Source organism: Manihot esculenta, chromosome 2 (genome assembly GCF_001659605.2).
Source record: "Manihot esculenta cultivar AM560-2 chromosome 2, M.esculenta_v8, whole genome shotgun sequence".
Classification (NCBI taxonomy): Eukaryota; Viridiplantae; Streptophyta; class Magnoliopsida; order Malpighiales; family Euphorbiaceae; genus Manihot; species Manihot esculenta.
In genome coordinates this window covers 14,970,343-14,993,671 of record NC_035162.2, presented here as the reverse complement: position 1 = coordinate 14,993,671, position 23,329 = coordinate 14,970,343, and the positions used below count along the sequence as shown (strand labels likewise).

The following is a 23,329-nucleotide window of genomic DNA, read 5'->3' as shown; positions in this document are numbered from 1 at the left end:
CACCATCATATATAATTCTATAGATGAACCACTCATCGTCCTCCTCTTGATCAGGAGATGTTTGAGTAACAGGATAAAAAGGAACTTGCTCGAAAAATATTACATCTGTTGAGACCAGATATTTGTTGAGGTCTGGAGAGTAACACCGATACCCCTTCTGAAGCCGAGAATATCCCAAAAAAAACACACTTCAAAACTTTATGATCAAGTTTAGTCACATGAGATCTGACATCCCAAACATAGCAAGTACTGTCAAACAGTCGTGGTTTGAGAGGAAATAATAGTTTCTTAGGAAAGAGGACATTGTAACAGCCCAGAAACCGAACTGCTACAGGCGCTAGGATCCAGATCGGCTTAAGGCCACCGGGACCTGTAGCAAGCCTGCTGTGAACTCTGTGTACCTGTGAAATCCCATACATGATCATACATTTTCTGTAAACATTAAAACTTTCTCTGTTCCAAGGCTTAACCTATGCATACACTATCTTTACACTATAAACCCCTGCTAGAGCTCTCGTCTTTGCTCTAGGTGGGCTAACTCATATCCTGTTAAGCCTGGATTTTCATACATATAACCATAAAAGATCATGTATACAAAAGGATTACAACTCTGCTAAAACAAGACTCGTACATACACATGTCCATGCTAACTATTACATAACCCTTCTCTTCATTTGTACCCTGCTGACACCTCTGGACTCTGAACCTGCAAGACTGGGGTTAAGGGAGAGGGTGAGCTATACTAGCCCAGTGAGTAGTACATATAAAACATGTTATAAAACATGATCTCATGGAGTGCATCACAACACAAGTAAATCACATAATCTCAAACGGACTAATTCAAAATTCCCCCACATTGCCCGGCCTGCGAAGGAGCTCCTCAGGTCTTCATTCAGTACCCTATGGTACCGTGTGCCCGGCCCTTTCAGGGCTCCTCAGGTCTTCATTTAGGGGGCTAATGAATCCAAGCTACGCCCGATCTGTACATGCACTGATTAATGCAACATCTTCATGCTCACTAATGCAATACTATAAACATGGTATAAATGATGCATGAAACATGCTAAAAATGTTTGAGTTCTCAGATTAAAAGATTTAGTTCCGTTCCACTCACCTCTGGCTGACTCTGTACTGACTCTGCAGGGTCAGAAGCAGTGGTCACTACTGAACTCTTTGGTTCCTCTAGTCCGTTCCTACACAAGTGGACTGAAATGAGGGACCAAACTAACTCAAGCACATCTCTAAGAAACTCCCCAAAAACCCTCTAAAGCATCCTAGAACAATCACATAAAACATGCAAAAGAAAGCTGGACAGGGCACTTTCGGCGGCAGGTTCGGCGGCCGAAACTCCCCTCCAGAGACGAAACTCATGCATGTTCGGCGGCACCTTCGGCAGCCGAAAGTCTCGTCCAGAGACGAAACTCAACCTTCGGCGGCACTTTCGGCGGCCGAACCTTGCCTCCAGAGACGAAAGTCCAAATGTTCGGGGGTAAGCTTTGGCAGCCGAAACTGCCTCCACAAGGGGAGTAGGTTTCTGCCCAGCAGGCAAAACCAGGTTCGGCCGCTGAAGGAAGGTTCGGCCGCCGAACAGGTTCGGCCGCTGAAGGAAGGTTCGGCCGCCGAATGAAGGTTCGGCGGCCGAACCTTCCTTCGGCCGCCGAACCTGGTTTTGCCCGCTGGGCAGAAACCTGCTCTGTTTCATGCAAACTTCACCCAAAACCTATCCAACATGCATAGCAACTACTCCCAACTAGCATATACCATATAACATGCATAAAGAGGTCGAAACCTATCCTAACACCTCCAACAAACATATCAAACAACACTTAACCATGCTGATACACCAAAATCCTCAAAAACCTCCCTTAACCTAAACATGCATAACTACCCACAAAACTCCCATAAAACCTTCAAAATCAAGAAAGGAAGTTCAGGATCTTCACTTACCTCTTCCAAACAAGAGATTGAACGATCCCTACGTGGAGATATGGAGAAATCCTCTCTCAAACTCTCCAAGCTTCCAACCTTACTCTATGTCTCAAAAACTTCAAAACCACATGAAAATCCATCAAAACCATGAAAGATTTGAGAAAACACATAAATCACTCAAGGAAGATCAAGTCTCACCTCAGCTCGTGCAAATGGAAAGAAAATCTTATCCATTTGACCGACCTAGGGCCTTTTATAGTTGGCTGGCCAGACCAACTACGGCGGCCGAATGAGAACCCGAATGCCATGCACGTTCGGCGGCCGAACCTTGGCTTTTCTGCCTTGGTGCTTTTCTTGCAAAACCTTACTTCTTTAAACACTTTAAAACATGAAAACGCTTTCAAAACATAGGAAAACATAATCCGTACCCTTCCAGAGGATTCCGACATCAAAAATTCCACCGGACTACAGGACTTCCGACGTCGGACTCTAGCCGGGTATTACAGACATTATAAGGAGTATTACCATTTAGTACTGTGGAGGACATGCGATTAATGAGAAAGCATGCAGTAGAGACAACATCGGCCCAAAATTGTTTAGGAACTTGCATTTGAAACAACAGAGCTCTAGCAGTATTAAGGATATGTCGATTCTTCCTTTCAACTATCACATTTTGAGCGGGTGTATCAACACATGATGATTGGTGAAGAATACTATGTTGAGTCATATAAGCCTGGAATGATTTTGACATATATTCTTTAGTATTGTCGCTCTGTAAAATTTGCAGAGAAACATTAAATTGAATCTTGATTTCAGCACAGAAGGCAGAAAAATGAGAACACACTTTCGAACGATACTTAATAAAATAAATCCAAGTCATTCTAGAGTAATCATCCACAAAAGTGATAAAATATCTGAATCCAGTCTTAGATCTAACTGGGCATGGGCTTCAAACATCTGAATGAACTAATTCAAAAGCAGACTCAGCTCATTATTGACTCTAGGACTTAAAGAGCTTCGATGATGTTTTATAAAATGACATGACTTACATTCCAGTAAAGATGCCTTATGAAATTGAAGGTATAGCTTTTTCAAAACTGGTAAAGAAGGGTGTTCCAATCGACAATGTGCTTCAAACGTAGACACGACACTAGAGCAGGCAACAGACTGCGGCACCCATGCATCCAAAATGTAGAGATCCCCATATAGATGTCCTTTACCAATAATCTACTTTGTCAAGATCCTGAATGAGACAATGATCAGGAAAAAAGAAAACACAACAATTTAAGTCTTTGATAAATTTACTCACAGAGATTAAATTAAAGACAAGATTAGATAAACTTAGCACAGATGATAGGGTAATAGAAGGAGTAGGTTTAACAGTTCCAGAACTCTCAACATTATAGGTTGACCCATCAGCTATAATAACAGGAGAAGGTGCTTTATGAGATTGAAAGCTAGTAAAAATATGAGGATTACCTATCATGTGATTCGTGGCACTAGAATCAATGACCCATTTATATGAAGAGAAAATAAGACATGTTTTACCTGTCTCAACCGCTACTAAAAACGTTGGGATGATTTTAATAATATGAGTCTTACTATCAGAAATCATTTCAACCAAAACCCTATACTCCTATATCTTCAAACGGATTAAAGGAAGATAACAAAACCTAACCCAGTGAATAGTAGCCGTCGTGAACAGTACCCGACGTGAACAATATAAAAAACGCCTCCATCCAACAATCAAATGACAAACGAACCACAGATCTGACAAAGGGGCTGCAAAGCGATTTCAGCGTCCTCCTTAGATGGATGGTGAGGGACAAATATTACTCTAAATGGGTAATACAAAAGAATAGGAGTCCTAAATCTCTAAAAATTTAAAACTTAACTGAAAAAAAAAAATAAATCTCTACGGAAATGATTCTGATATCATGTAATAAAATAAAAAATAATTGGACAATTTTAATATATTTTTCCATTAAAGTCAGTGTATATATATACATATTATAAAATTTTCTTAAAGCAATTCCTAATAATTTTCTATCGATTAATTAGTTTATAATTATATAATTTCCATTAATTATATATAGATTGTATTTATACTCTAATACAAATAAAAATCATGATTAGAAGAGTTACCGAGATAAAGCGAGTCTCATCGCCAGAGTAAATCCGTTTATGACTATGGGCTCCTAATTGAAATTCTTTTCGATTTAAAAAAAAAAATTAAAATTAAGAAAGTTATGCAGAAGACTATATTATTTCAATTATACACATGTCTCCATCTTATGATGTAGAAAAGTTTGCCGAGGGCATGTGGCCATGAAAAACACATTGGCGGCTTAATGTCAATTAATGAAATCATTTGAAAAATGTGTTATTTTACTTTATTTTTTAAATATATTTATATATTTTTATTGTTTTAATTTTAGGTAGAAAGGAAGAAAAGAGGTAGAAAGAGGTGAGGATAACGTTGCTTTGCGAATATGATTACCATATAAAACAAACAATATTGCTTGGCGTAATGATTATTATTTAGAAAAATACATAAGTTTTGTGTTTTGGTTGTATCCTAATAATTTTATCGTACCCGTCTCCAAATTTGACTATAATCGTTATATATAATCATTTAATAAAAAATTTAATTTATAAAAAATATAATTATTTTAAAACAAATTATCTAATAATTATTTTTTTATGATTTTTTAAAATTTTAGATTATCTGTTTAAATTTTATTGAATTGTTATTGGCGGTGTGGAAAACGCACTTTTGTAATGAAGCTGGCGATGTCCCATTTAGAATAGTGCGATGAGCAGGTATAAAAACACTGGAGAAGTTGTCAAGTGGGATCTCAGGTTTCTGTTCAGTGGTCCTGCCAAGATTCTTTCTTGACAAACTCTACATCCTTATTTTCTACGACAGTACCATGTTTTTGTCAACCAACCAACAAATCACATTCTGTTCCATTCAAAAATATAATTATTTTCCCTTCTTAAAATATGCGAATATTTTTTATTTCAAGTTTTTTTTTCTGTTTATTTAGAACAAGTAAATGTAAAGAAAAGGAAAGATTGAAAAGTTAGATTCAATTAAGATAAGGTTATATTTTTTATAAGGCTTGGACCTAAGGTAGCCATTAAAAATTATTATTTTATATATTGAAATTATAGTTATAAATTAATAATAATAATTTAAAATATTTATACTTATTTTTATTATTATAATATTGACAATAATTTATTTATTTTTTCATAATGAATAAAATATGCAGTTAAAATTATAATTTTATTTAATATAAAATAAATTATTTAAATTCCATAAAATAATTTGTATTTAAAAAATATTTTCTAATGAAATAATTTATTTTTTATTACTTAATTTTAATTTAAAAAATAAATTTTATTAATAAATTTATATATAAAAATCTTAATAAGAATTTTAAAATGTATGATACATTACAATAAATTTAATATGCTGTTAAAAACTTAAAATATATTGCTATTTATTTATTATACTATAAGAAATATTAAAATTAATAGCAAAAAATTTTTATTATAAAAATTATAAAATTTACCGTTATATATGTACTGTAACAATATATATAATTGTTGTATGTTATATCATAAAAAATTTTATGATAAAATTGATGTAGTTAAAATAGAGCGATAATCGGTCAATTTATAAAAAAAAACGTAAAGTGGTTAGCGCTTATAGCAGCCATCTCGATAATTAAGTCAATAAATTAAAGATAAGTTCAAGTTAATAAATTAAAGATAAGGGCGAATGTAATATAATATTTTGAACTTAACCATAATTGTGTAATAATTGCTTGATCTTTATGATTATTAATTTTATACCGTAAGAAATTGGTGTTAATTAATGATTTATTTAAAAATATGATTAGTACTGATTAATAGATAGATTGTGTGATTGTAGGTGTAATAGAGATATAATATATAATATCTTTTAACGATAACTTTTCATGGACTATCACTTTGTAGGTTGAGAGGACGAATTTTAATGAACAGTGAAACCTAAAATGTCCGGGTCTTTTTTTTACTGAGTGGGATCCAGTATTATATGATAAGACTCTATATGACTCTATCTTCGAGTATCAGTACATAATTTACTTTGAGCGATTATTGTATTATATAAAAAATTATAATTACTGCTAAAAAAATATAATAATAGCAAAATATTATTATTCAAAAGACTTTTTGTTAATATTTAAATTTTTATTATTTTTATATTTTTTTATGCATTACCTCGAGAAATAATTATTCATATTAATGTTGCTATAAAATATTTTTCTCATTCTAATATTTATTAGTGTCGGTGCATATATATAGTCATACACAAGGATTACTAATATTTTCAAAGCATGCATAGAAAGCAATATGAACACAGTATTTTCCAGACCGGCTAAAGCTAGCCCTTCCTCCAATTCTTTTGTTTAATAATATTATTACCTGTGGGATGGAAAAATGGGTACGTAACTGTAAATTCAATGTATAAGCATTAAGCATGTGCAAGATAGCACTCAAGCTCCTTCTATAAATTACAGCTAAATTCAACGGAAGCAATACACCCCCAACTGGAAAGCAAGGCATAGAAGAAGAGAAAGCTTCATTACCATTTATTCAAGAGGAAATAAAAAAATGAAGGCAATCCCATGGTTTGTATTGGTAGCTTATATTTGCCTAGCTAGTAGTCTGCATTTCGGCTTGGTAGAGGCTGCTACCAAATACTATACCTTCGTCGTAAGTACTCTGTATCGGCTCGAGTATTGATTTTAGAGTTGTCTCGATCAAAATCTCTTAAGTCGATTTGGTTTGATTTCTCCTTACTTAATTTATTTGTTCTTTATTAATTCAATACTTTCTGTAAAATATAATTGGATTCGATTTTAAATTTATAGATTTAGTTGTCGTTCGCAAGTGTCACAAAATTTTTTCTGATTTATTAGAAATTTAAATATTTATCTAATTAAATTATGTTTTGGATTGATTATTGCAGCTCAAGGAAAGTAATTTTACAAAGCTGTGCAGCACAAAGAGCATGTTGACTGTAAATGATAGTTTTCCAGGGCCAGAGATTCATGTTCACAAGGGAGATACTGTGTTCGTTAACGTCCATAACCAAGGAAAATATGGTGTCACTATTCATTGGTATATATAATTAATAACTCTATTTATTATGAATTCAATTTTTTTTTCAAATATTTATTTTATTTATAAATATTAAATTCTCGACTTTACTTGAAAATAAATGAAATTGTAATTTTATCTTGAGTTTGAGCATGTGTATTTATCAATGTAATGACGTTTCAATTATTGAGTTGAGAGTTGTTAAAGACACAAATGTTACTTTGTCAACTCCTAAAACGTGTCGTAATCCGTTTAGCCTGTCTTTATTTTTTTGAAAAATTATTCACTAATTGTTCGGTCCAATTAATGTGCAAAATGCAGAAAAGACTATATATTAAATTATTAATGTCATTTTCTTTAATTAAAATCCTACAAATATTAGCCAGTCTATAAAGTAAAAAAGAATATAGTGCCTTTATTACCATGCCCGAATCCCTTGGATGTTATTTTAACTGCTTGCATTAATTTTTTAACCGTATAGATTCCCAAACGACTTGCCGTATGTGTCAAGTAATCAACCTCTAGATATATTTGCAGGCATGGAGTGAAGCAACCTAGGAATCCATGGTCAGATGGTCCTGAAAACGTTACGCAGTGTCCAATCCCAGCAGGAACAAACTTCACCCAAGAGATCAACTTTAGCTCAGAAGAAGGAACTCTATGGTGGCATGCCCATAGTGACTGGTCGAGAGCTACAGTCCATGGAGCTATCATTATTTACCCTCAAAATGGAACCACTTATCCTTATGTTAAACCTCATCATGAAGAAACTATTGTGCTCGGTATGATAAAATTAATGAGTGCAAATATATAATTATTAAAATTTATTTAATATATTATTTATATAAACATTTTAATTTAAGAATAATATAGCTTTTTTTCTTTTAACTTGATTTTGGGGGCATGCAGCTTCATGGTATAAGGCAGATGTGATGGAGGTGATCACCGATGCCCTTACGACTGGTGCAGACCCCAACGTCTCTGATGCCTATACAATCAATGGAGAGCCTGGAGATTTCTATGATTGCTCCAATGGTATGCCTGGATTTTGTTTTTTTCCTTTTTTACGGTGTTTTGCATATGCAAATTCTTTTAACAAACTTATTATCAATTGAAATGCAGAAACGACATATCGTTTGTCAGTCGAATATGGCAAGACCTATCTCCTCCGAATTATCAACGCCATATTAAACGAAGAAACATTCTTCGGAATTGCAGAGCACAACCTCACACTTGTAGGCACAGATGGCGCATACGTGAAGCCTGTAACTGTAGACTACATCGTCATAGCTCCAGGCCAAACCATGGACGTCTTGCTCACAGCAAACAAAACTCGTAGCTACTACTACATTGCTGGCTCACCTTTCGCTGATTCTATAGCCCCATTTGACAACACCACGACTACTGCAATTCTTGAGTATAAGGGCAATTATACTCCTCCATCATCAATCCCATTTCCAGTTTTGCCTTTTTATAATGATTCTGATGCTGCAGCAATCTTCACAGATAAGATTAGAGCTTTGAACAGTGCAGAACATCCTGTTAATGTCCCACAAAACATCAGCAGACAAATCTACATGACAGTGTCCACAAACATTTTGCCTTGTCCCAACAATTCATGTTCAGGGAATTCTAATGGAGATAGGTTGTCTGCAAGCCTGAACAACGTCAGCTTTGATACTCCTTCTATATCAATTCTCGAGGCATATTACTGGTATGTATTGCTTTTTGTGTTCCTGTATTAAATGTGTTGTCTCTTATCAGTTTGCGCCATGTATTACTAAACTGGTGGTTTCGATTTCAAAAACCGTAAAATGGCCGGATCGAGTTGAGCCACCTCTTGGGGTGGAGTTAGGCCTTGTGATGCATGAGGTTAATTTGAGATATTATTAATCTTGGAGGTCTTTAATTTGTGCAGGAACTTGACTAAGGATGTTTACACTACAGATTTCCCCGAAAAGCCTCCAATGTTCTTTGACTTCACTGGAAATGTGGACAACATTACGTTGTACACAAGCTTAGGAACCAAGGTGATAATGGTAGATTTTAATGAAACGATAGAAATTGTTTTCCAAGGGACCAATCTGTCGGCGGCCGAAAATCATCCAATGCATCTCCACGGTTTCAGCTTCTATTTGGTTGGAAAGAACACAGGAAATTTTAACAATGCCACTGATCCCTCAACTTACAATTTGATTGATCCGCCAGAAGTTAACACCATTGGCCTTCCCAAGAATGGATGGGCTGCTATCAGATTTTACGCAGATAATCCTGGTACGTATATATCTCTCTCTACATAACAAACAAGTTTTCCGACACCGGCAATCTTTATTTCACGGACGCCTGTGGATTCCAATATTATTTTACATTATAAATTTGTATAAACTTGATTTAAGTATAATTTTTCTTTTAATACCGATATATTTAATAAGTGGATTTCACTGTATAGAGATCAATTTCAGCAAAAAATCCGATATAAGAAATGTTTATATTTGATGATAAATGTGTGATGATTTTTCAGGGGTGTGGTTTATGCACTGTCATTTGGAGCGTCATGCAAGTTGGGGAATGGACACTGTGCTAATAGTGAAGAATGGGGGCACAGAAGCGACAAGCATTCGCCGGCCCCCTCCTTATATGCCTCCTTGTTCCAAGTCCTAGTTGTGAGAGGTCTTCATGCCTTGATCTTCTATTGTTTAAGTCTGTCGGAAAACTCTTGAATAATTATTTTATATATATATATAATTTAGTTACCATAATGTTAAAATGGTCAAGCCCTGTGTTGTAATTTTCTTCTTATTTTTATTTTTATTATCGACTATTTATATTGAGATGAAGGGCAATACAGTATAAGGTTTGGATAGCCCAAGAATTTGATTACGATGGTGGAAAAGAAAGATTTTTTTTTATGTAAACTATTTTCAATTTAAAATTTTATTAGTCTAATTAATTTAAATTTATATCGAATACTGAATATTCTAACACTTTAACTTTTTAATTAGTGTTCAGACTCTCAATTTTTTAAAAATTTCTTATAAAATTTTAAATATGTATGTCTCTACTATTTAATTTAATGTATGTCAAAAAAATATGATAATAACTTTTTATGAATTTCTTTATAAAATTATTTTCATTTGGATGATGTATTAATTCTTTAATACATTTGCGCATTTTCATAACCATACATAGAAAAGAGGCTTTCATATATTTGTGATCATCACAGTTACAATATTATGATAAGGAACAAGTAGTGTGCCCTAGCACACACACAAGTAAATCCCCTTCTATTTATTTATTTATAACTACACTATAGAAGAAGGGAGACGCCCATCACAGTACTTATGTTTCTTTATTATTTCTTAGTTCCCATTGCCTTGAGCTCTGCTGATGCTGCTCCAACAAAAAAAAAAAAAAACACATTAATTGAATCAAATCTTATAATTTTAGAAATCAGAATCTTGATAGAGTAAGAAAAAGAAGCAATTACCTGTTACAGTTGATGTTTCTGGAGATGGGAATGTTCATAACAATACCACACTGAGTTGGGAGTGAGGCAGCAGCCTGATCCTTCAAATTTGGCATACTATTGGCGGCTGTCTTCAGACATTCGCATGCAGCTCTCTTGTCGGAGACACTTTGTGTAAGTCCTTCCAAATTCCTTGCCCCTGAACAACAAACGTCTGACGGAGTTGTCGTCGATCCTGTCAAGAACGGGATGCAGCCTGACATGAGCGAGTTCACTTGCCCACAGCTTAGCTTCAGGGACTCTCCTGGCACCACCATGAACGTCTGAACCATGGCTACAACAGCCAACACACAAATCACTGAGCTGCACTTCATGGTTAATTAATTTCTTTGCTAGATTGTGAACTGGGAAGATTGTTTTGAGCTTGTTGGTGACTGTGATGTGAACTTAGAGGCTGAGATTTGATTGTATATATAGGCTGTTGAGAGATTACGAGGTTAGGGTTTTGTGGGACATGGACTGACGCATAAGAATATAATATTAGCTATAATTTTTTGGCTGATTCTTGTGGTTGGAAGCGTGAGTTTCCTGCCTAGCTGCCTTTTGGCTTTAAATGGCAAATATCTAAAGAAGATGAGCTCATGAGCTTTTGGATCTTATTTTCATTCTCCTAAACTAGACTTGGCATGGGTCCGGTTCGGATCATGATCAGATTAAAATCGAATCGGTCAATTTGTTTCAATTTCTGAATCAGACTAAAATTTTAGATTAAACAAATAATAAATCTAATTTATATTTTTTTATCTCATTAATTTTATATTAATTCTCTTCCTAATTAACTTTTAAAAATTATTTTACTTAAATTTATATAATTATATAAAATAAAAATTTTATTTCTCTTACCAATTTTAAATTTATTGATTTAGATATATATTTATTTTTGTCTGATATGTTTACTTTTACTAATTTTTAATTTCTATCTCTTTTTAGTTTTTTTTTTTAAAAAAATATATTATTATTTCATATATTTAAGATTATATTATCTTTTATTTTTTAACTCTATAAATTTTATACAATAATTTAGTATAATACTTTCATATAAAATATATAATAATTAAAGTTATAATTATGTAATTCTTATTTAAAATTTTTATAATTTTTATTTAATAAAAATCTTATAATTAATTTTTCTATATTTATTTCTATATATAGTTATATCCAACATAAGAAGTTAAGTCATTTTGATGCGAATACTTTTAGTTCTTTTGAATAATTTTAAAATTTTTCAATTTTAAAATTTTTTGTTCTCGAATTTGATTAATTTTTTCATTTGATAATTAACTAAAAATTTATTGATAATAATAAAAATAAAATAATAATAATAATAATAATTACGAATTTCAAAATTATCGTAAATAACCATTTAACAATTAATAACCTATATTTTATTATCTGTATTTAGAGACATAAAATATGTAGGTTATAATTTTATAACATGAATTTTAAAATCTTTAATCACTATAATTAGGGTAAGTATTCAGTCGGTTCGATTTAAAATCGAACCGAATTTAATACTGAAAACCAAAATTTTAATATTTATGAAAATCAAATCAAACTGATTTTAATCAGAAATTAAATCGAACTAAACTGATCTGATTCAGTTTGATTAGTATTAAACCAAAATTTTAATATTTATGAAAATCAAATCAAACTGATTTTAATCAGAAATTAAATCGAACTAAACTGGAATCAATTTGATTCAGATCGGTTTAATCGGTTTAAAATTTTAACAAATTTTTTATTTTTTATATTTTATTTTTAGTATTTTAATATTTAATTGAAATATTTTAACTTTAATATGATCTAATCTCTCTATATGATTGAAAATAATATATTATTATTATTAATCAGTTCGATTCGATTTTTTGAATTTTTTCTGATTAAAATTAAACTGAACTAAAATAATTATAATTTTTAAAATTAAAAATGAAATCGAATCGAAATAAATAGAAAACTGAATTAAATTTTAAATTAATTCCGTTCAATCGATTTTTTTTTATTTAAACCGAATAGCGATCGCACCGAATTATAATAGAAAATTTTAAATTAATATTGTAATAGAAAATTTTAAATAATTAATTTTTATATGAGATAAAATTTTAATACTTAAAACTTGAATATTAAAATAAATGTAATATTTAATAAAATAACTTAATTTTTATATAAAAAATATAAAATAATAAGGATAAGAAAGAATTTGCCACATATTTATAAGAGTTTTTTTTTATTATATATATGAGCAATATGTAATTAAATAATTTAGAAAGATAAGTGATAAATATATCATAGTTATCCTCAAACTGGTGTTGGATAAGATATAATTAGACACAGCTTGTCCTAGTGTTGTTGCTCAAAATAGAAAACTCTAGATCCGTATAAAATTTCAATGTTTTCAATGTGCCAACACCGTTATTTTTATGAATATTTACAAGGATTTTATCAAGTCTGACCGAATCCATCGTAAATTCACTTTACAAAATTAAATACTTTAAAAATTAAGTCAAATCGACTGATTTTAATTTTTTAATTCTAAATAGTAAATTTATATTAATTTTTAATTAAAATTAGTTTTATTATAATAGTTTTAAATTACCCTGAGTAATTTTAATAATTCAATTATTTCTTTTTTTTTAACTTATATATATATATATATAATTTTGTTAATTTTATTTTAACAAATAAAATAAAATAAAAATTATATATAAAAAAATATAGGTTATTAAAAAAATTAATTTTATACTAGCTTTATTCAACAATTAATTTGTAGTTAAGAAACTTTTATTTATAAATTTTGAACAAATTAATATATATATATATATAATTATGAAGAGTTATTTAATTATACTTTTAATATTCTCTAAATTTTATTATTCTATGAATAAATTCATTAATAATAATAAATAGAAATTTTATAATATCATCTCTCATAATAAAATTATAATTTAATATATATCCTTATTTAAAAAATTTAATCTTATTATATTTATATATATATATGTTTTAACATTCCCTTAACTAACTAAAATTAATTTAAAAATACAATTATAATCTATTTCAAAAAAATTAAATTTTAAATAATTAAATTAATTAATTTATAAATAATTTAAAATTTTAAGAACATCCCTCTTTCTATTTTTATAAATAGAATAGATAACTATTTAAATAATAATTAATGAAATATTAAAAAATTTTGCATGACACAACAAATTGTGATGTATTAATGTTGCTCGGCTTTATGCTGCCGATTGAGAAAAGGAAGGAAAGGAATGATTAACAATGGATGGAAACCAAGGAGCTGAGACTCAGTTATCTAAAACCAAATGGAGACACTTCATTATTACAACTTCAAGTGTGGCCATGTGGGAAAACAACAGAATCCATCCTGGTTTTGAACTGGCAGAGGTTGTCCAAACTCAAGAAGCTCTGAAGATTGCCGACAACGAACAAGAGCAAACAATGTATAGTCACGCTACTCACCACATGTTCTACACCTTCATTGAGTCTTCAAGTTTTCTTTCTTTATTTCGTTTTCCTTTTTTAGAATATTTTGTTTTTTTATATACAGCACGTGGATAGAATTGAGAGTACTATTTTAGTAAAACCTTCCTTATAATTGAGCGACTCATTCATCGGGTTAGAGTTGTGTATCAAAATAATAAAATTAAAATTTAATAAATTGAAAAAAATTTATTAATCTAAATAATTTAAATGTTGTTGTTAATTCATATTAATATCCTAAATTTTTAATTTTGAATAATTAAATTAAAATTTTAAAATTCGTCACAATTTTAATTATAAGCCTTATTTTATCTTAAATATGAAATTGTCACTTGTTATTTCATGTGGCTTTCTTTATTATTTTTCAATTAACTAATTTTTTTAATTTATTAAATAAAATAATTTAAATTTTTATAAATTTATATTTATATTTTAACTTTTTTTATTTATTTTAAAATACTCTAAATATTTTTATAAATTTATGTTTATATCTAAATATTCAACTAGAAATACAATTAGTAGGATATACAAAATATGAGCGGTGGGTCGTAGAGTTAGCTAATGCATCAGTACAGGAAAAAAATCAAATTAATCAGTGTATTTCTTTGCCGCTTTAGTTGCAAGGGAGATGATAAAATTTGACCAAACAACGTAATACAATGCGACGATAATAAAAAAATAATGAATAAAAGAATTTAAATTTGAAAAGAAAATAACTATTTATTTCTTCCTAACGGTTTCTTCTTTAAACTAATTTTTTTTATCCATTATTTCTTTCTTCGCTTCTGTTTATTTAGATTTTATTATTTTTAATTCAACCAAAACTGTAACAAAAATTATGGACCGATTTAGTATTTTATTTTTTATCTCTATCGACGCCTTGGCCAAAGAAATGATCAATAATTTTATAGATATTTTGATAATTTTTTTCTCAACTATTAAATATTGAAACATTAGGTTATAAATTTGAATTACTAAAAGGTTTGAATTATTTTATCTAATAAATGAAAAAGATTGGAATATATATATTCATATATAAAAATGTTAGAATTATTTTAGTCAATAAATAAAAAATATAAATTAAAAAAAATTGTCTAATAGAATGATAGGGTAGCAATATTAAATTTTGATGAAAAAGCAATTTAAGTTTTTAGTTAAAATTTAACAAATCTTAAAAATTTGATTTAATTATTTAAAATTAAAAATTTAAGATTTAAATGTGAATCAATGAAATTGTTTAAATTATTTGGGTTAATTCCAATTGGAAAATTGTTTATATAATTATTAAGTTTTAACATACTCTTTACTAGAAAATTATTTGGGGGAGAATATAGAAAGCCCTTGAATACCTAGCTATACTCCTGATTCTTCCGGCAATGGTCTGAAGTCTCCATTTTACTCTATGTTTTGTTGCATGTCTCCATATTTCTCCAAACTTAAGATGTTTGAGTAGGCAGCTCTTCTTTCTCCTTCTTGCTTGCTCGACCTTACGATTAATCGTAAAAAATGTAATAATTTTTCCAAGCATTGAGCCTTTTGGGGGCTAGAAGTGAAATGTTGATAGAGATGAAGTGGCTGGCGATTGGAGTTTGAAAGTTTTTGGGTCTTTTCTGTTGCCCTAAAAGTCTTTAGGTTTAAGTTTGGGTTGGGCTTAGAGATTTGTAACAAAGTTGTTTTAATGGTTTTGGGCTTTATAACTTAAATTTCATAGCAATATATTTAGATAACTTAATATTATTGGAATACTTAATATTCGATGATAATAAATATACTGTGATGCGATAAAAAATGAGTTCAACTGCAGCTAGTTAATCTATAAAAGAGAAAAAGTAAGGTAATTAGCGTCTATGAACAACAACTATGACGTTCAAGTCAGTAAACTGCTAGAAAGGGTTATAGATATCTTTAGCTTAGAATGAGTGTCTAGAATGTGTATATTGAATTCTATATATATTTACTTTTATACCGTAATATTATGGAGTTAGTTATCGAATCTTCTAAAAATTCTATTAGTATCGGCTAATATATAAGCGATTTTGTGATATAAATAAAAAATTCCGCTATTATAGTTGTTATAATAAATCCATAATGGATTCGGTCAGTCTTGATAAAATTCTTGAAAGATTTGATTTTGAATACTAAATTTGAATTTCTTTTAAATTTAATATTAAAATATTAAATTGGATATCAAACTCGTATATTTTTTAATTATTTTTATTTGACATTTGAGTGTCACTAATATTGCAATAAATGATGGCATTGAGATCAGTCCAAGGAAAGAAGCTGATGAGCACCTTGTAAATATCATTTAACAGTAATTTTGTTTCATGAAAGAGTAGGCCGATTTAAAAAATTACAAGTCTTAATATACAGATTTTTTATTTTATAAATGAGACTTTTGCGATCACATATCATAATTTATTTAGATTTTATCGTGTGATTTTATTCTATAATAACAACTCACGACTTATTTTCGATTATTATTATATATTATAAAAATATTTTATACTCAACATTCGAAATTGAAAATATATAGGAAAGCTAATATGGTAGCGGATTATCTTGCGAATAGTGCGCATGGTGGAGTTTTTGATATGAATCTTATTGATTTGCCTTCATCTAGTATTAAACTCCTCTTGAATGCTGACTGTATAAATGTTTTTCATGATCGTATAATAAATTAAAGGACTCTAAACCTCTTTTTCAAAAAAAAATAAATAAATAAATTAAAAAATTCAAACTCATCTCACTTGCATATTATCCATTAAAATAACAATTAATCATTTTCTGATGTAATTAATTAGACATTTAATTATTAATATAAAACTAATAATAAATAATTATATTTAATAAATGTAAAATGAAGTTGAAAAATTAAACAAAGGCGGAGAGAATGTCCACAATTAGTTTGACTACATGGCCGCCTTGTACTAAAAAAAACCAACATTTATGTGACCTTAAATATCTGTATGATTAGTCCAGCTATGTCACTTCATTTTGTTTTCTATATTCTCTGCTTATTGGACTATACTTTTTTTTTTTTTTTTTATATTATGTTAGTTTTTTTTTATAATAAAAATCCATTAGTTGAAAGTTTGAGACTAAAAAAATATAGCCAACTCTTATAGAAAATTTAAGAATAAAGGCCCACAATGTAAAAGAAGCATATTAAAGTCTAAAGAAACTCTAGATCTGAATGATAACCTGAAAAAAAAAAATTCAATTCAGTTTTTTGTATTCACAGCATCACCTTTTTTTTCTCCAAGAGATCACTAACGGCTCAAAAAGTCAATTGCCAACTACAATTTGTTAAACTTCAATGATAGCTATAAAAGTTATTAACAATAAACTGAAGTATCGGAAAATGTACTCTCGCAATCTGCCGTTTCATTTGGAGAAGAAAAATATATCCAAAACTAGTTGTCGTATTGAAAAAGAGGTGCTATGCTTCTTGTGGCTCAAGAACCGGAAGCACCATTGCTCTAAGAGAAAGGAGTTGTCAAACACTACATGCGCTAACATAATGAATCTAGAAAACAAAGAAAGAGAGGAGGAAAGAAAACTCTCGCAATCACGTTGTAAAATCACCACACAATTCAGTAGAGGAACTCATATACAACTACAAAAGAGAAGAAAATGCTCTTTTTCGTTGTTATCAGTAAGAAAGTTTGAATTAAAAAAAATATTAAAAAAAACACAAAAATATAACACACAAAATAGAATACAAAAACAAACTTTCTCTCTAAACTCACATGCCAAAACGAAAGGAAAAATAAATAAAAAAATTAAAAACAAACATATTCAAACGAGGAAAGAAAAAGTAAACAAAGCTGTCCTATCCAAAATAAACCGGAACAATTTATATTTTCGATAAAAATAGACCTCTAATCTTAAAAATAAAGAACTTTCATATAAATTCTCCCTCTAAAAATTTAAAAAGAGATCTAAAATCTTGTATTAGGTCAATTTATTAAAGAAAATATTTACAATGAATATTTATTTTATCATCAAAATCCAACTCCCGATTTTATTTAAAATAAAAAAAATCAGATCACCGATATCATGTCATTACTTCATAAAATTAATGTCTTAAAATACATATTATAACGTAAAAACGATGGGCCATTTTCTTCCCACGTTGCTTGCTGGAGCTAGGCAGCTAGAAGCAGCACCGACAATTTTGAAAAGCTAGCGGATCATCTCCCTGGATTACATATCTACAAATGAAATAATACATTATAATTAATTAATTAATTAATCAATTAATTAACTAATTAATCTATATTTTGGTGTGTAATCAGTCTGCACCCTTCAACGAAGCATGAGTCAACAAAATCCCACAACACTGATGTCGGCAGGCAGCCCAACAGGCCGGATATAGGCCTGCATTAATATTAGTAATTATTATTAGAAGTGGCCGGAACTCGGGGACGGTTCTAGAATGAACCGACCGGCCTATGCACCTACTTATCGACTATAATCAAAAACCCGCAGGAAGAGTGTAGAAAAAATATCCTATTTTTTATAAATTAATATTTAGTATTATAATCCTTAATTAATATTTTTATATATCGATTTCTAGTTCTTTAATTATTTATAAATAATCTTATACTTACAAATTGATTGCTAAATAATATTGTAATTATTAATCTTGAGAATTTCAAGACTTATTTGTAAATAATTATATTATTAAGGGATCAACATGTAAAACTACAAAGATTTATTCATAAATAATTATAATATTCATGAATCAATTTATAAAATATAAGAATTTATTGATGAATAATTATACAATATTTAAGAATCAATTCATAAAATATAAGAATTGTTCATAAACAATATAGATCGTTCATAAATAATATAATACAGAGGAATCAATTTATAAAATATAAGAAATTATTTATAAAAAATTGTGATTGATAAAAATCTAATAATTAATGCTTTTATTAATTGTAATCGTATTTTACTATTTAGTTTATTTAATATAAAAAATTTATTAATTAATTTATAGTTTTATAAAAATATCTATTAAGTGTATTTTAAAATTTTTATAATATTTAACGATTAAAATTATAAAAAAAATTAATTAATATAATCTATAAAATTTTAATAATATTTTTATATATTTTTTAAAATTAAAATACTAATTAATGACAATCTCGTGTTAAATAATATTTTTAAATTTTTAAGAAAAGGGAGATCACCTGACGAATGGCAAAAAAAATAAATGTATACATATAAAATTTCCTGCACAATTGAATTGCTTGAATTGAAATTCAAAAGTACTTAAATTTAGAATCGTACTAAAATTATAGACGTTAATGAATAAGGTATTTTTGGATATTTGATTTAATATAAAATAGATTTAATTAGTTATAATTAAATTTAAAACGGTTTTAAATTTAAAAAATAATACTTTTTATGAAAATCGGATCGAATTAGAGTTTTATTTATAAAGAATACATTTATATAAATAATTAATTTAATATAAAAATATATATTTTATAATAATATTTATTTTTAAAAAATATTAAACTTTTTAAATGAAAATTATTAATAAATTTTTTATATATAAATTATTAATTAAAATATATGATATAAAAAAGTTTAAATTTTATTCTATAATAATAATTAGATTAAAAAATTAAAATAATTTATATTAATTTTTAATTAAATTTAAAATAAATTCAAATATTATTAATAGAAATGAAATTCGAATTCCAATGGTTTAATTTTCACATTATACTAACGTTTAAATCGTTATCTAAAAACCAGGTTTCTTAAGATCTAATAAGGCTACTTTTAAATTCTAGTCAGGCAATAGATTTTGTTAAGTAGCACAATATAATAGTAATACAACAATAAGAATCACAAACTTTTCTTACATAGTCAAACTTTTTTCTTACAATATAAGACACACACACTCTTCTAAAAACAAAGAGATGAAGACCAGACTAATTCAACAACTTAAATTACTTAAAAACTTCAAACACCATTAATTACTATGTCACCCATCTCACAGACATTCTTTTTTTCACAACCACAGTATTTAATATTCATACACATCGATCATCATCCCCAAATCATCTTAATTTCTTTATTTTTCTAGGCTTTCACAACACACAAAAGCCCCCAAAATCTCACAAACTCAATTCTTTTATCACTGTTAACCCTAGAAAAACTTGAATCCATTTCTGGGTATGGCCACTGCAGAGAGATGGTTCTTCATTTCACAAGACAGCTTCAATACCTCACTTAGGTCAACTGGGTTCGCAGTGTCTTGAACCCATTCAAAATGCTGCACCAGCTTTGCCACCCACAGGTTCACTGTCGCGAGCCCTAGGTTCTTGCCAGGACAAACCCTACGCCCTGCACCAAATGGTGCAAGCCTGAGGTCAACACCTCTCACATCCACATCTGAACCGCTTACACTTTCCATGAACCTTTCTGGCTTGAAAACCAATGCGTCATCCCAAACATTTGGGTCATGGGTTATGGCCCACATGTTGACCATTGCGACTGTGTTGCTAGGGATGACCATGCCATTGCTTAGGTGGACGTCCGACGTGGACAACCGGGCCCATGATAGGAGGGGCCCAGGAGGGTGCACGCGTAGGGTCTCCTTGACCACTGCCTGAAGGTAGGGTAGTTTAGAGATGTCAGAATCTGTGACACTCCTGTCTCCTACAACGAAATCAAGCTCGTTTCGAAGCTTGGCTTGAATATCAGGGTTCAAAATCACCTCCGCCATCGCCCATTCAGTTAGAAGTGCAGTTGTATCAGTGCCACGAAAGATCATTTCCTGCAAATAACAAAGCTCATTAATATTGGGGGGAGGTGGTTTGATTAAAGGAAGTAAAGAACTGAATACAAACCCATAGAACAGCCACCATATCATCCTCTTCAAGCTTCTCATCTCCTTCTAAAGAGAGCAAGACATAAACAAAATCAGAGTTATCAGTAATCTTTTTAGACATTTTAGTTTGATCATGTTCTTCTATAATCTTCTTTACGAGTTTCTTGACCCGAGGAACAAGAGCTGAGCATCTTTCTTTGATATGACAAGGATCGTAGAAGTAGTTCAGCAATGGAAGATAATCAGACCAGTTAAAAGCACCCAAGAGCTCGAACCCTTCCCTAACAATTTCTTGCAATTCTTCAGCCTCCTCGTTGCACTGCGTGAGATCATATCTTTTGCCGAAAACAGTCCCCATAATGTTATTAAGAGAAGCATTTTGGAGGTGTTTAAGCAGATGCACAGATCCATTGAGGGACTGTTCATTATGAATGTCACGTAACATAACAGCACAATCAAGCTGGCGCCAAGGCTCATGAGCCGCTATGCGCTTGGGTGCAAACAAATGAGTTGAAGCAATTCTTCTCAGCAGCCGCCAGTACGCCCCATTTGGAGCAAACCCAATAGCTCGGCTAAACATAAGGCTCTTAGCAGACTGCTTAATGGGACGATTAGCGAAGTGAGGAGAAGTCAAGATTTCACGAGCAATTTGAGGATCAGAACTGACAACGGCAGGCGTAGATCCTAAGCTAAAAGCCATAAGCTTGGTGGCTGAAAGTCTTGAAGCCATGCAAGCAAGAGTACGGTGAGCCAAGCCATGGCTCAAACTAAACAAACTACCCAAGAATGGCAGACCTTGAGGACCCGGGATTGGAACATCCCCCATTTGGCTCCTACCATTTTTCCATGCTAGGCCACCATTTGAAAAAGCCCAAGTTGAAAGCGTAATAACAAAGAATGACATAAACACAAAGAACAAGAACAAAGGATTAAAGAGATTTTGAGTCTGCAACATAGCTGGGAGCGTAAACACCCACCAACTGGAATCCAAAGAAGGGGACATATCCATTGAAGGAGAGAAAACAAAGGGGAAGAAGAAAGAGAGCACTGCGAAGAACAGGCAGATGGAGCTCGAGAAGAGTTAAAAGAATGGTGGATAATGCAAGCAGAGCTTGGTTTAAATAGTTGAGCTGTGCTGTTACGTGTTTGCGTGAAAATGAAGGGATTTTGCACCCAGTTATGAGAAAGGACAGCGGCCAAAATGTAATTAGAGGAAAATTAGGGGGCTTTTTGAAAGAGTTGTGTATATCTTACTCTTTCAAAAATATCTTCTTGGTTTATTATTGGTTAGGGAAGACTAGTCAAAGTTGGTCAGCGAGACCAGTTCAGTTTCAGCTTTCTAATTTGTTCCTATCTTTGCATTCATTTTCTGTTTATCAACTATCTAAGAATCTTAGTTCTCTCAAATAACAGAAAATTCAAGACATTTAAAATCTGTTTGCTAATATTGCTTAAATTACTAATAAAAAATTATGTTAGACATATTAATTATATTATAAAAACTAATTCTAATTAGGTTCTAAGCCTTTTTGCTACCGTTATAATACTACACATATTATTTTAATCTATGATATTATAAGTAATATTTTAATTTAAATGATAAAATATTTATTTTATATTTTTTCGAATTGTAACTATCTTTGCTGTTCCAACAAAACAAATATATATATATATATATATATATAGACCACTGACTTCCACCTGTGGAAGAGCTTTTGACAAATTGTATATGCTATGATCACTCGTTCTCACTTGCATGATTCACGTGTGGAACCTCTGTCGACTCTCAAGAATGAATATCTCAAGACTGGCAGGGGCAGATGTGCCCATGAATGTAGGATCCTCACCCTCCCATCTCCTAAAATATCAAAACCTAGCTACACCATTTTCTTCTCTTTCTTTCACTTTTCAGTGCGTGTGTTAGGGCAGGAAGCGAGGTGGTGGCGTGTTGTGTTGGGTTTGCTAAAAATTTTCAGTCCAAATATAAGCTGATGAGAGTTGCTGCATGCACGGCTCTCGAGGCCCCCCTCCTCACCCCAATCCTCGTTCTCTATATACTCACGTGCACACCCTCCGGCCTCGAAGCTTGCTTGCTTGCGTGATTCTCAAGTTCTATGTAGATTTTGTTCACTCTCTCTCTCCCAATCAACCTACTCTAATCCTAACTCTTAAGGAACCTATTCTGTATAGGCTTTAATCTTATGTCTCTGCTTTTTGTGCCCTGTTCATTAGCAGTTGAGCAAAAGATCGAACAGGGAGTGGGGGCTAGAGAGCGAAAGAAGAGATGGATATTTCACTTAGCGTAATCTTACCCACATCTTCACATGTTGCACACAGTAGTTTTCTTTAAGATCTTTTCTGTGTCT

General features: G+C 30.6%; 3 protein-coding genes across 3 annotated transcripts; 1 reads left to right on the top strand and 2 right to left on the bottom strand.

Annotated features, from left to right (window-relative positions):
• Nucleotides 1-6,506: 6,506 nt before the first annotated feature.
• On the top strand, nucleotides 6,507-9,839 carry LOC110608592 (putative laccase-9). The gene is made up of 7 exons (XM_021747860.2): nucleotides 6,507-6,696; nucleotides 6,953-7,104; nucleotides 7,621-7,865; nucleotides 7,993-8,118; nucleotides 8,206-8,797; nucleotides 9,002-9,357; nucleotides 9,605-9,839. Exons 1-7 carry the CDS (start codon nucleotides 6,595-6,597, stop codon nucleotides 9,742-9,744), a joined length of 1,713 nt encoding a protein of 570 aa, XP_021603552.1. The 5' UTR covers nucleotides 6,507-6,594; the 3' UTR covers nucleotides 9,745-9,839.
• A 430-nt stretch (nucleotides 9,840-10,269) lies between these two features.
• LOC110609863 (non-specific lipid-transfer protein B) lies at nucleotides 10,270-11,069 on the bottom strand. Its single transcript, XM_021749689.2, has 2 exons — nucleotides 10,571-11,069; nucleotides 10,270-10,473 (listed from the first exon to the last, which is right to left on the bottom strand). The coding sequence occupies exons 1-2, from the start codon at nucleotides 10,921-10,923 to the stop codon at nucleotides 10,443-10,445; spliced, it is 384 nt and encodes a 127-aa protein (XP_021605381.1). The 5' UTR covers nucleotides 10,924-11,069; the 3' UTR covers nucleotides 10,270-10,442.
• Nucleotides 11,070-19,957: 8,888 nt separating this feature from the next.
• On the bottom strand, nucleotides 19,958-22,088 carry LOC110609798 (cytochrome P450 78A7). The gene is made up of 2 exons (XM_021749609.2): nucleotides 20,983-22,088; nucleotides 19,958-20,909 (listed from the first exon to the last, which is right to left on the bottom strand). Exons 1-2 carry the CDS (start codon nucleotides 21,970-21,972, stop codon nucleotides 20,280-20,282), a joined length of 1,620 nt encoding a protein of 539 aa, XP_021605301.1. The 5' UTR covers nucleotides 21,973-22,088; the 3' UTR covers nucleotides 19,958-20,279.
• Nucleotides 22,089-23,329: the final 1,241 nt, after the last annotated feature.